This window comes from Microtus ochrogaster, linkage group LG8 (assembly GCF_000317375.1).
Source record: "Microtus ochrogaster isolate Prairie Vole_2 linkage group LG8, MicOch1.0, whole genome shotgun sequence".
In the NCBI taxonomy this organism is placed as follows: Eukaryota; Metazoa; Chordata; class Mammalia; order Rodentia; family Cricetidae; genus Microtus; species Microtus ochrogaster.
Genome location: NC_022033.1, coordinates 25,589,694 through 25,603,403, shown reverse-complemented (window position 1 = coordinate 25,603,403; position 13,710 = coordinate 25,589,694). Strand labels below are relative to the sequence as shown.

Below are 13,710 nucleotides of genomic sequence, written 5' to 3'. Positions count from 1 at the left end.
AGATGGTCTCTGGGGGCGACTCCTTCTCGGTGTTTGGACGCTAGAGTCCAACACCTTGAGGTCTGGGAAGGCTCTGGGAAGTTTGTTCTAGAGCTGTCTCCTGGGGTTGTGTTCACTAGGAAATAGCAGTGGTCTTCAGAAACACAAGGGTATAAATGAGCAAAGTGGCCAGCACCTCATTACTCCCAGCATCCTCCGGGGTCTGTGTGAATGAAGCATCATCCATTTGCTCATCTGTGTGTGTGGAGACTGTCTTTTGGGTGCCAGGGAGAGGCAGTGGTGGGCAGGTAGGGAGGGACATTGACAAAGCACCTGGCCAGATGTTGCCAGCACCCCAGTAAGCTTGATCAGCAACAGTCAAGATAGAAATCATTGCACAGTGAGGAAATGTGAAGTCTGTTTTGGGAGAAGCAGTCATGAGGTGGGGGGCAGCTGAAGGACCCTTTAAAAGTGACACTTCAGCTAAGATCTAAAGCATAAAGAAGGCAGTGGCTGTAGCTGAACGAGCCTGGGGCAGGAAGAGGCGTGTTCAAGGACATGAAGTGAAGTCCCAGTGGAAGCAAAATTGTCAGAGCTGAATTCGAAGAGCTGGCCAGGACCCAAGAGAGCAAAGGCTCGAAGAGCAGTGTGGACCGGAATCTATCCCGGACGGAGACTGCAAGTTCCTTTGTGTGCATTCCTTCTTCATGCTCGCTCACTGGGCCGCTCTTCAATTGTGGAGGAAGATATTAAATGGCCAGCAAAGGTCAGGGATCCTTCTAGCTTCCCATTCTGTCATCCTTCAAGTCCCCTGATGCCTGTCTGGCTCCCAGAGTGACTGTTGCCATTTCAGGTTTCACATCCTCTTCCTCAGCAGGAAGCGAGGGAAGGGACATGACTGGCCACATCTGCTCTAAATCTGAACAGACAGGCTGATTCTGACCGAGACCCAATTTTGTTTGTAACTCAGCAAGGGCTTGGGTTCACAGAGGGTGAAGAGATTCAGAGGCCCTGGCCTGTGGGCTCTTCCTGACTGTGCAGCTCCTGAAGCAGCCAGTCTAGGGTCAGCTGTTGAGGGTGACTCCCACAATGTTAGCTTCAGATCTCCGGCCACCTGACCAGAGAAGAGGCTGGGAGAGAGAGGGAGGGACCCAAGGACATACAGCAAATGGGGGCAGCGCCCTTTTCTCTGAACCACCTTCCAGCCCCTTTACTCCCCTCCAGCTTGTCCCCTAACTCCCTGGCTTATCCTACAATACCACAGTGACCCTGGTTCCAAGGAAGGAAAAGCCATTCTGTCCCCAGGATGAGTATGGGATGGCCAAGGCACACTCAGGGCAGCTGCTGTAGGAGCCAGCCATGATAAGCTAACTATAAACAGACCACCCAAAGGAAGTGCTTTACTTCCAACCATTATCAACTGCCAAGAGTAGGACTCAGCGTGAGTCTCAGTAATTTACTCTGAAGCAATACCTGATTGCAAAAAGAACCACAAACTGAAATTACCAGAGCACCACCCAGAAACAGACCATCCAAAAGAAATGCCTAACGTTCCAACCATTATAGATAGGATCACCTGCCAGCACACTCGCCAGGACACCCCTAGACAAATGTCAGTCAATCAGGGGTCTTGAACCTCAGAAACCCCTCACTCCCACATTTACTACTACCAAGGAGCTACTGAGAGGAAGACAAAAGGAACCCAGGGCCTGAGAGACCAGGGAAGATGGGCTGAGTGGAGGGAAGAGAGGACATCTTACTCTTTCACTTCTACCCATCCGGGCCTGTGGCGCAGAACGTCCATGAGAGTGTTCATGAGTGTGGTCTTGAAGCGGATTAACGTTCTTGGCTCTCTGCAACAAAGACAGCAAAAAAAACATGCTCAGGACTGTGACTTTCCTAGGATTCCCCAAGGATTGGGACAAAAGGGAGGAAAAAAAGCCATGTTCTATCTGCAGCTGCCATAACCAGACTCTTACCAGAGCCTGTGCTGCAGCTCAGACTCAGCACCACAACCTGTCAACACTCAGACTAGCCAAACTGAACTCTGAGCATCTCTGAGCTTTGAAAACCAGGAAGCTACGCATATGGTGCCAGCCTGTAATCCAAGAGGCCGAGGCTGAGAATTCAAGACCACCTTGATTTCAGTGCAAACCTATAATCCAAGAGGCTAAGGCCAAGTGTTCAAGGCCACCTCGATTTCAGTGCAAACCTGTATTCAGGAAGCTGAGGCCACAAGTTCAAGGCCATTTCGGGTTCACAGTGAGCTCCAGGACAGCCTGGAGCACAAAGTGAGAGTTTATATCAAAATAACAGTAGCAATAATAATAATGGCTAGAAAGATGGCTCGTGATTAAAGCACTGGGTTCTTTTCCAGAGGAGCCAGGTTCGACTCCCAGCACAGACACAGCAGCTTACAACCATCTATAACTCCATTCCCAGGGGATCCCAGGGTCTTCTCTGGCCTCTGCGGGTGCCGGGCATGTGCAGGGTACACAAACACGGATGCAGACATAATACCCATGCACATAAAATAAATAATAAAAATAATAAGTCAGGCATGGTGGCTCACGCTTGTGATCTATCTTAGTACTTGGGAGGTAGAGGCAGAAGGATCAGTTGAAGGTCATCTTTGGCTAAATAGGCTGATGCCAGCATAGGCTACATGAGATCTTTTTTTAAAAAATAAAAATAAAATGATAAAACAAAAACCAAACATTTTTCAAGTCCCTACTATGTGTTAGGCAAGGTCTGGCTGCCTCGCATGTGCTGTGACTAATTCTTATATCACATGGTAAGTGTTTGCAGATCCCTTTCCCAGGCTTTCAGCTGGGGAGATGGAGCAGATTTACTTTTCCCTATTCCTCCTACTAATGCAACTAAAAACCCAAAACATGTATAAAACAAATGTAAGAAGACGAATGGTACACAAGGAGGCCAGTTAGGGACCTCGGAGCAAAGGGATGGCGCTAGGGACTTTCCCAGCTTCCTTTATGCCTCTCTGTGCTCCAGATGTGGGGATGGAAAAGCCAGCCAATAGGCATCCAGAAATGCTAATGACCATCGACCCTAAACGACCTTTAAAAGGAGCCTGCTCTCCCCAGCTTAGGGAAGCCCAAAAACCGGACAGCCTTCCACAGCAGAATACATAATAATGGCTCCACTCTGGTAAAAGACCAAGAGGACACCTGTTGTCTACCTCCGCGGGGGCGGCAGAGGTCAAGTGGGGCGTCCTCCCTTCTCCTGAGGCTGCGTACAAGGACTCCAACACTGGCTCTGTCACTGGGTGGTGCAGAGGAGGAGGAATACAAGGCTGAGGCATTCATCTGCCTCAGACAGTGAAGAGTCTCCATTGTCCCCTATCAAACGAGATCAAAGGTTGGGGGAGCCTGAGCTTCAACCCCATGCAGGTGTGAGATTGCCCCTCCAACTCTGGGCTGATGTTAAAGGGCACAATTACCAATCAATACCACTGAAAACAGTGTACTGAGTCAATAAAACGAAAGTTCTTGAAAGAGCAATAAAGTTGACTGATCTGTCAGCAAGGCTGACCAAGAGCAGACACTACTGGTGGAATGAAGTGGAGGCAGGGCTACCTCCGACCACAGTGAGAGCATGCTAGTCCTCTGGACAGCAACACATGGCAGCTGAGATGACATAGTCCTTGAAAAGCCCAGATCACCACAGCTCTCCCGGTGTGGCACACATTTCAGTAGCTGTATCCTAGAGAAATTGAATCCGTTGTGTGAAAACACCCCCAAAAGATGTCCCTGGGCCCAGGGGGTTTCCCTGGAGAGCAGATTCCCTGAGACGTCAAAGCAGCCTCTGTTCTGCACTGTCTTCCAGAAGAAGGAAGAGGGGAGAGGGCCTCCAGACCATCTAGTGTAACCTGAGAGTGAAATTAGACACAGACAGTTAACAAACAAAGCTACAAGCAAGGGGCTGGGGAGCTAGCTACAGAGAGCTTGCTTAGAATGTGGAGACCCCGGGTTACGTTTCCATCACCACACAAATAGGGACACATATCATAAACATACACAGGCAAAGGAAATTCAGCAATACAAAAACAAAGAATTATACCCCGTAACCAAGTGGAGCATTTCCAGCAGGCAAAGCTGGCTCAGTGTTAGAAAATCTGATATAATTTATCACAATAACAGACTCAAGAAGCAAAACCACATGATCATATTAATTAAAGCAGAAAAAGCATTCCCGTTATTCGACCTCTAAATAAACAAATTAATATCATCAACTCTAGACTGTTTTGGAGTACAGGGAGCAGATGGACAGACAGACAAACCATAACTGATGTATTTTGATCCCCTAGGAACATAGGTCATGAGTGTCCCTGAGAGTTTCCTTCCAGCTCTGTTTCAGGGGACATGATCTTCTCCTTTCCAGCTACTCATCTTTATAGAGAGATTTTCTCCTAATCCTCTAACAGAACAACAGATTGAATGAACATAGTTTTAGATATGCATGGTGGCACACGCCTTTGATCCCAGCACTTGGGAGGCAGAGGCAGGGGAATCTTTGTAATTATGAGGGCAGCCTGGTCTGCACAATGAGTACCAGGACAGCCAGGGCTGCTTAGCTCCTGTCTCAAAAAAATTTTTTTTTCCCTTGAAACAGGATCTCAAGTAGGTGAGGTTGGCCTTGAAAACAATTGTTTTCGGGTCTCTGTGACTCGAAGGCTGGAGCTGCAGCGGGTACTCCGTACACATGAGGAGTCAACACAACCCTAAAGCTCTGGCATCAAACCTCTGCAGCCACACTCTGGACACTTCATCCTATGAGGGAAAGAAATGCAGTTGGCTGTTGTGTTTCTTGTAGGCAAACAAGACACGTTTCTAATTGACAGGTGCCCTGGTACGAACAGCTGGATGGGTCCTGTTGACTGTTGACTGAAGTGCTCATGGCTTTGTCAGGGTAGGGTAGGGATGCCAAGTCCAGGGTCAAGACCTGGAATAGGATTAAGAAGCTCTGCATGTGGGCTGGAGAGATGGCTCAGCAGTTAAGAGCACTGACTGCTCTGCTCTTCCAGAGGTCCTGAGTTCAATTCCCAGCAACCACAAGCACCCTTAATGAACTGGTGTTCTCTTCTGGCCTGTATACAGGTAGAACACTGTATAAATAATAAATAAGTATTGGGAAAAAAAGTAAAGAAAAATAAGAAGCTCTGGATGTAAGAGAGAGACTTGACTTGGATGAGATAGTACCAACCATATGGAGCAAGAGCCCTGAAAGAGCTGCCTGAAATCACCACACCAACCATAGGAACCTCAGTGAACAGTAAGCACCAAACCCCTCCGTACCCCAAAAATCTCTGGTAAAGAGTATTGCTCTCCTGCTTGGTCCAGACGGGTTGGTTTGAAGGCAGACTAGTAGGTGCTGATCTCTGAGCCCAGGCTGTCATGGATGCTGAGTGCCAGAGGGGAGGGATCAGTGTACACTGCAAGCATCGGGTATACAGGACTGGTTCCCAAGTCCAACCAGCCCTGCCCCACGCATGCAGGATTCCCAGCAGGGCACTTGGCTCTTCAGAGTGTCCAGTTTCTCCATCTGCACAGCGAACACATTGGCAGGATCTGCACCGAGGATGGTGGTGAGAATTTGATGACACAGCACAGGGAGTGGTGGGGTGACCCAGGGCCTGACTTCCAATAGCTGTTCAACAACTGTTTACTATGGTCACTATGGCTACAATCATAATCATTAAACTAAATAATGGCGAGACGGCCAGGTGTCACAGAGCTCACCTGTGATCCCATTGTGAGTTCAAGGTCAGCTGGACCACAATGGAAGAGCTCTAACTCATAAAGATAATGTGGGAAGGATAAAGACAGAAAGATTAATGCGGAGAGAAAGAAGTGGCAGAGAGAAAGAGGGCCAGTCCTGTGTGTACGGATTGAGTAAGAACACTCACCGCTCTTTTCCTTTTGACAATCCATGGCCCTTGAAACTTTGATTCTGTAGGGAGAAAAGAAAAATGATGTAACTGGTTTTGCACACCCACCTACCTCCCTGTTTAACCTAGTTCAGAGAGTGAGACTCTCAAATTACCACACTCAGTGGGGTGTAGGTTTTCAGGCATGAGCATCCAGCCTGGCTGTGTTCTCCCTCTTCGTCTCTGCTCAGAAATCAGGGAAGAACTTACCTGCTTATAAAGGAATGACTTCTCCATCACTGGAGAATTATACCATAGGCAAGATTGCTGTATGAAGGTCTGCTCATCGGTGTTTCAAATGCCAACCCAAAGCCCAGCCTGAGAGCTCCTCTGACTCCGTGGGGAGAGTCTGGACCTTCTACTCTGAGTTTCGATTGTACAGAAGATCTAGGAAAGGACTGTTTAGGTTTTTTTTTTTAACTCTTTGTTCTTTGGAGGCCTGCCACCCAGCTCCCAGATAAATACACAGAGACTTATTCTTACTTTTTAATGCCTCGCCTTACCTTGGCTTGTTCCTAGCCAGTTTTTCTTAAATTATCCCATTTATTTTTTTGCCTCTGGGCTTTCATCTTTCTCTATTCTATATGTCTTTCTTTCCATCTTATTCAATTGCTGGCTGGGTGGCTGGCCCCTGGTGTCCTCCTTTCCTCTGCTTTTTGCTCCTCCTCCTCTCTTCCCCTTCTATTTCTTCTCTCTAGCTGGCAGTCCCGCTTATCCCTCTCCTGCCTCGCTATTGGCCGTCATCTCTTTATTAGAGCAATCAGGTGCTTTAGGCAAGCAAAGTAACACAGCGTCACAGAGTTAAACAAATAAAACAGAAAAGAATGCAACGTATCTTTGCATCATTAAACAAATACGCCACAACATAAATGAAATATAACACATCTTCAACTAATACTCCACCACAGACTGTGCCCACTTCTCGGAGTGATTTCCTTATCTCCCAAAAGACCTCCTCCGTCCTCTATGGATAGGGGTGTGGTTTAGCTCTAACCAAGTTCCAAAAAGACTGGCCCCAGTCCTGGTTGGATGGCTCCCTGAGGCATGGATGACTATAGGGAACACACTGTCCTGTTCAGGATGACATCTTCAGGGCAGATGGGCTTTTCTGTTGCCCTCTAACACAGTACCACAGATGTAGTGGCTATGCATCCATTAGCAAATTGTTTCTGTGGATAGTCTGTCCACAGCTTAACTGAATGGTTTGCTCATGTCTTACATGGCCACATCAGGTGCCTCCCCAAGAGATGGCTCTCTTTTGGAATAGGGGGTTTCTTCTACTCTCAGACGCATGGTGGGTACAAGTCAGTTGCTTGGGGTCCTAGGCCAGAGGTCCCTGGCAACTCATTCATTAGCTGGGACTTGCTCCCAAGTCTCTAAAGACATGGATGTCTGTTTTAGAATATTATTTTAACTATATAAAGATGTGTTACATTTGTTTTATGCTGCAGAATCTTACTTTAACTGTGTAAAGGTGTGTTGGTTTTGTTTATGCTGCATTTGTTTAGTTATGTAAAGATGTGTTGCGTTTGTTTCAACTTGTCTGCCTAAGACACCTGATTGGTCAATAAAGAACTGAATGGCTAGGCAGGAAAAGAATAGGTGGGGCCGGCAGGGAGAGAAAATAAATAGGAGAAGGACTCTAGACTCAAGAGAGGTAAGAAGGAGAGAAGGAGGAGGGAGAGAAGGAGAGAGAGAACGAGGGACACACCTGGGGTAAGAAGCCAGGCAGACACCAGCAAGACAGACAGAGAGAAACAGATATATAGAAGTAAGAAATGTAATAAGCCCCAATGCAAAAGGCAGATAAAAAAAAAAACAGGTTAATTTAAGTTAAAAGAGCCAGAAATGTGCCTAAGCCTGGCCAAGCATTCAAAACTAATAATAAGTCTCTGTGTCATGATTTGGGAGCTGGCTGGTGGCCCTAAAAGAAAAAGCCCGGTACTGATGTCTGTTTGCACCCAGGTTCCCTCCAGAGTGCTTGTGGTACTTCTAAGCCTTCCCCTCCATGTCAGCTCTGATGAGTCTGTAACATAACAGGATCACAGGAGGAGCTTGTTGCCATTTCACAGGCTCTGCCCACACTCTGGGTACATCAAGGAATGGTTATCTTTGGGATCATCTTGGTGTTCTGATTACCACTCAGTCATACCCTTTAAAGGGAACAGAGTAAGGACACTGCTTTACCAAACTAGTGAGCCCCCAAAGCAAGCAAAATTATAGTTCAGTCTCACTGCCGTCCCTACAACACAGCCAGTGTGCTTCAAACTATCCTAAGCTTTTTGTTTGCTTGCTTTGGTGTTTCAAGCCAGGGTTTCACTGTGTGGCCCTGGCTGTCCTAAAATTAACTCAGCTGATCAGACTAACCTCAAACTCATGAGATCCACCTGTTTCTGTCTCTGAGTACTGGGATTAAGGGTATGTGCAACTACCACTTGGCTAAACTCTAAGTTTTTAAAAAACCTGTTATCTTTCATTCTTTTTCCTGCTCTCAGTTCTAGACTTTTCCTAGGCAGTCACTCCCTGGCTTTTGATTGCAAAACTTTTCCTTTCTTCACTGCTTGCATTACTATAGCTGCCCAACTTTAATCAACAGAGTGTGCATAAGTGAACCTACGAATACTGTGTGTGTGTGTGTGTGTGTGTGTGTGTGTGTGTGTGTGTCTCTCTCTCTCTCTCTCTCTCTCTCTCTCTCTCTCTCTCTCTCTCTTTGTGTGTGTGTGTGTGTGTGTGTGTGTGTGTGTGTGTGCAGGTGCGCTCACCTGTGCCTGTGAGAGTAAAGGCCTGAGGCCAGTGTGATGGATATCTTCCACCACCCATTATCTCAACCATCTTTGTTTGAACGAGGGTCTCCCAGTGGACCTAAAGCTCACCCCTTTCTGCTAGCCTGGCTGGTGAGAGATCTGGCATCTGCCTGTCTCCCTGCCCCCCAGAGATGGGGTTACAGACATAGATGCCATTCCTGCCTTTTATTTTGTTTTATTTGCTATTTCCAGGTGTGTGTGTGGTGTGCATGTATGTGAGCACATGTGTTTGTTGGACCATGTATGTCTGTGTCCATGTAGAGGTCTGAAGTTGTCAGGAACCATCTTCGTTCACTCTTCCATGTTGTGCCCTTAGGCAGGGTCTCTCAATCAAATCCAGAGCTTGCTGATATGGTTAGTATGCTAGTCAGCTTGCTCTGGAGAATCCCATCTTAACTTTTGAGGTTGGAACTACAGGCGTGTCACTGTGCCTACTTGGCATTTACGTAAATCTGGGGACTCTTAACTCATACTGGAGTGGCAGGCGACTGAACAACTGAGCCATCCTTCTAGTCCACATCCAAATTTTACACAGGTACTAGAATTTTCATGCTAACATAGCAAGGATTTTACCTACTGAGCTGTCTCCCAGTTCTCTGTGCTATTTTACTTACTTTTCATCTAGGTCTCTACCACTTTGTTTTTTAAGCATTTAGGAGTGAATGTGGGGCTTGGCACAAGCTAGACATGTCCATCCCTGAGCAGATCATTCATGAGAAGATGTAATATCATAAATTATTGAGTCATCCAATTCCTGAATATGGTTTGTCTCTACTCATTCGTCAATTTTATTTTCTTTCCAAATATTTTCTGGTTTTCATATGGAAGTCTTCTAAGTTTTAATTTTATTTGTAGACAATTAATATTGTAATGCTGTTGTAAACATATTTTTGATGTGTACACATGTAAACAAATGAGTATGCATGTATGTATAAATGCTCATGAAGGCCAGACAGGTTGTGGTAGTTTAATTGTAACTGGCCTACACAAACTCATAGGGAGTGGCACTATTAGGAGGTATGGCCTTATTGGAGTAGGTGTGGGCTTGTTGGAGGAAGTGCGTCACTGTGAGGGTGGGCTTTGAGGTCTCATATATGCTCAAGACATGCCTAGTGTCTCAGTTCACTTCCTGTTTCCTGCAAATCAAAGCTGTAGAACTCTCAGCTCTTTCTCCAGAACCATGTCTGTCTGCACACTGCCATATCCTACCATGATGATAATGGACTAAACCTCTGAAACTGTAAGCCAACCAATTAAATATTTTCCTTTATAAGAGTTGCTGTAGTCATGGTGTCTCTTCACAGCAACAGAAACCCTCACTAAGGCAGAAGTTGGTGCCAGGAACTGGGGTATGGCTGTGTAAGGCCTGACCATGCTATTGTTTGAAGCAGCATGGACCCTGGGACTGTGGATTAGAAAAGCAGTTGAACACAGTGCTGCTTAATGGGCCATCCTAGTAGGAGCATGGAAGACAGTGGTGCTGAGTGTAACCTGAGCTGTGGGTGGTGGAGCAAGAGGTTTCAGAGGAATGTTAGTATGTTAGCGCAGTCTTGTGATATTTTGGTGAAGAAAGTGGTTGCTTTTTACTCTTGTCTGAAGAGTCTGCCCGAGGCTAAGATTTGGATTAATTCTGTTGGCAGAAGAAATCTCAAAACAGCCAGTATTGACTCTGTTGTATGGTTATTAGTGTTAACTCTCATGAAGATACAGAATGAAACAGGGTAAGCTGAGAGAGGAAAAATATAAAATGTCCAATTTGAGGAGAAAATGATCACCAGGAAGTGAAATGGAACTAAACCTTTAGAAGTGGAATAAAGGGAGTAGTGACCTCAGGGTAAGGGCCCACCCAGCTAAGTTTCCAACACGTGAAGAGGAATTATAGAAAAGCTTAGAGCTGGGTGTGGTGGAGCATGCCTTAAATCCCAGCACTGGGAAGGCAGAAGCTGCTGCATCTCTGAGTTTGAGGATATCCTGGTCTACAGAATAAGTTCTAGAACAGCCAACCTAAAACAGTGAAAAGAGAAAGCTGTTGAAGATGTAATTGAATGAGGGGACCTTGTTCCCGCAGAACTTGGCAGCTTCAGCCACATGGTTCTGACTTTAGCGTCAAGGATAGAAGAAAGACATCATGTAATCTTCCTTTACAACTAAGAAAAGTCGATGAGGCCAGGCACGTGTCAGGGATGTCCTTGAATGGAGGCCCAGAGGGGCCATCGTGTGAAGCTGTGAAGGAGAAGCCTGGCTTGCCTTGGAGAGCCCGAGACGTTGGAAATGCCAAAGTTGTGGGATACCTGTGGATGAAAGCTGCTAATAGGGGAATGGAACCAGCCCAAGAGAAAGTGTGCTGTAGTCAGTAGAACTGAAAGGAGCTGGAGAGCTGAAGAACGTTTTGACATCAGACATGAAAATGCAGAGTTTGGAGTCTGTCCAGCTGGTTTTCGGTTTTGCTTTGGTCCAATGCTTCCTCACTCTGCTCCCTTCCCTGTGTTTTGGTATGGTGATGTATATCCTGTGCTGCCATTATATGTTGAAAGTATGTGATCTAGTTTTTGACTTTGATTTTATAGGGAGTTACAGTTAAGAGACTGCATGAATCTCAGAAAGACTTTGAACATTGGACTTTAAAACATTGTTAGACTATGATAGACTATGGGGACTTTTGAAGTTGGACTAAATGCATTTTGCTTTATGTTATCATTACAAGTTTGTGGAGGTCAGGGAGTAGAATGTAGTTTGAATGTAAATGCCTCCCATAGAATGTAGTGCCTCAGGAATGGCACTATTGGAAGGTGTGGCTTTGTTGGAGTAGGAATGGCCTTGTTGGAGGAAGTGTATCACTCTGAGGGTGGGCTTTGAGGTCTCGTACATGCTCAAGTAATGTCCAGTATCTCAGTCCACTTCTGTTGTTGTGGAAGTTTCAGAATGACCACTGTGAGGAAGATGGACTTTACAGCAAAAGGAGACCGGAAGCCAATGAGGAGGGCAGCCATTAGATGCCAGAGCTGCTGTGAAATAGCCTCTGCCAGGAATACAGCTCTACACAGTGCCCTTCTCCACGCCTCACTTCACACTTCTGACCACTAGGCCTGTTGGATAACAAACTGTCCAAGCCAGTAGACTTATGGTAGCTCATTACCACAACCATCCTCAAGCAGATACAAACAGAAGCAAAACTGATTAATGTATGCTACCTGCAGTCTCGCTAAACTATCAATGGAAGCAGCTTATAGATTCCCTCATATTTTCTATGTACATACATGCTATTTATGAACAAAGACAAATTTGCTCCTTCTTTTTCCATGTCTATGTCTTCTGTTTATTTTTGCTGCAGTGGCTAAACCCTAATCTAGTGCTGGCTATAAGTTTTTAGTGCAAACATCTTTACCTTAGGTCTGGCCTTAAGGGACATTTCCTGTTTCAACTTTTAAAAAATGATATTGGGGAAGCCATCAAGATGGCTCCACGGGCAAAGGTGCTTGCAGCCAAGCCTGACTCTCTGCATTCAATCCTGGAGACCCACATGGTGGAAAAAGAGAGAATGGACTCACAACTTGTCCTCTGGCCTCCACGCATGGGCCGTAGAGCACATATGCTCACTCGCATAAATTAAAAATGTAATAAAATTTTGTTTTTAAAGAACAATGCTACTATAAATTCTTATAATTGCCTTGTACCAAAAGGGTAATTTTTCTGCTATCCCCTAGTTTTTCAAGAACAAGTATTTCATTTCATTGTTTTACTTAAGGCATCCTTTCTTACATCACTATGGAAATCTATAAAATTCCCTGACCACATCTTTCACTGATAATTATTATGTTATTCAGCCATCACGGTCATCAAGTTCCGGTTCTTCAGAGATGTTTGACATTCCCTTCTGCCTGACACTGCAAGAACTGTATGTGTCAAATACACACACGGTGTGTGTGAGGTGCATACATGCGTTTTTCTGTGTAAGAGTGCATGACCTTGTAGCATATGTAGTGTTGGAGGGCTGTCTCAGTCCTGAGTGTCAGTCCTCGCCTTACACCTCGTTTGGGACAAGGTCCCTTTTGTTGTTCACTGCCCTGTATGCCAGGCAAGCTGGCCTTCAAGCTTTCAAGGCTCTCCTGTCCCCACCTCCCATCTCACCCGAGGAGCGGGATTACAGAAGTGTGCTACCATGCCCAGCTTCATCTTGGTTCTGGGCAATCTAACTCAGGGCTTCACAATTTCACAGAAAGCATCCCTCCCACTGAGCCACCTCCCTGGCCATGAACTGTACATGTGATGTCAGTGTCCTTGCTTGCCTTCCCCAGAGAGCATAAGGACCCATCCAAGGTTAAGGGTTCTCAGAAGAGACTGGCTTTTGTATCTTTTGGGAATAGCAAATGGCTTATCAGGACCATATCATTTGTATGTGACAGCATACCCCAGTGACAAGCAAGCAGAGGGAGATGTGAGTGAGGCTTGTGGAGCTCCACACAGTCCCTGGGTGCCCCAATCTCCAGCCTATCTCTGTGTCCATGTTTCCCATGTCGCACAGACACCCCAGGGCCTCAGGTGAGGGCGAGCAGCTAGGTGGCTCCATCCATCAAAGGCAAGTCTATTCTAATGAATACCTTTGCCAGGGTGGGACCCTCAGAAGGGTCTGGGACTCAGAAAGAACCCGCAGTTTCAATTATTGGCCCCACTCTATTTGTGATACAATCTTCCTCCACCCCAAGGGGCACGAAGAAACAATGGCACAGGAGAGATTTCTTTTCTTTTCCTTTTTTAAAAGAGTCCTGCCAGGCAGTGGTGACGCACACTTTTAATCCCAGTACTCGGGAGTCAGAGGCAGGTGGATCTCTGTGAGTTCGAGGCCAGCCTGCTCTACAAGAGTTAGTTCCAGGACAGGTTCCAAAGGTACAGAAGAGAAAACCTATCTCAAAAAAAACCCCACAAAAACAGAAAATAATTCTTATGGATTTCTCTTTTACCACCAAGTTTCTCCCAATGTGT

At 46.1% G+C, this 13,710-nt stretch overlaps 1 protein-coding gene across 1 annotated transcript in view; it reads right to left on the bottom strand.

Moving 5' to 3' along the window:
* Ttll9 (tubulin tyrosine ligase like 9) overlaps positions 1–13,710 on the bottom strand; it is a 46,342-nt gene that overhangs the window by 31,129 nt on the left and 1,503 nt on the right. Inside the window, exons 2-3 of the mRNA XM_005363215.3 lie at positions 5,906–5,949; positions 1,740–1,832 (exon numbers count right to left, since the gene is read on the bottom strand). Coding sequence (XP_005363272.1) covers positions 1,740–1,832; positions 5,906–5,949 — 137 coding nt within the window. The remainder of the gene's footprint in view (positions 1–1,739; positions 1,833–5,905; positions 5,950–13,710) is intronic.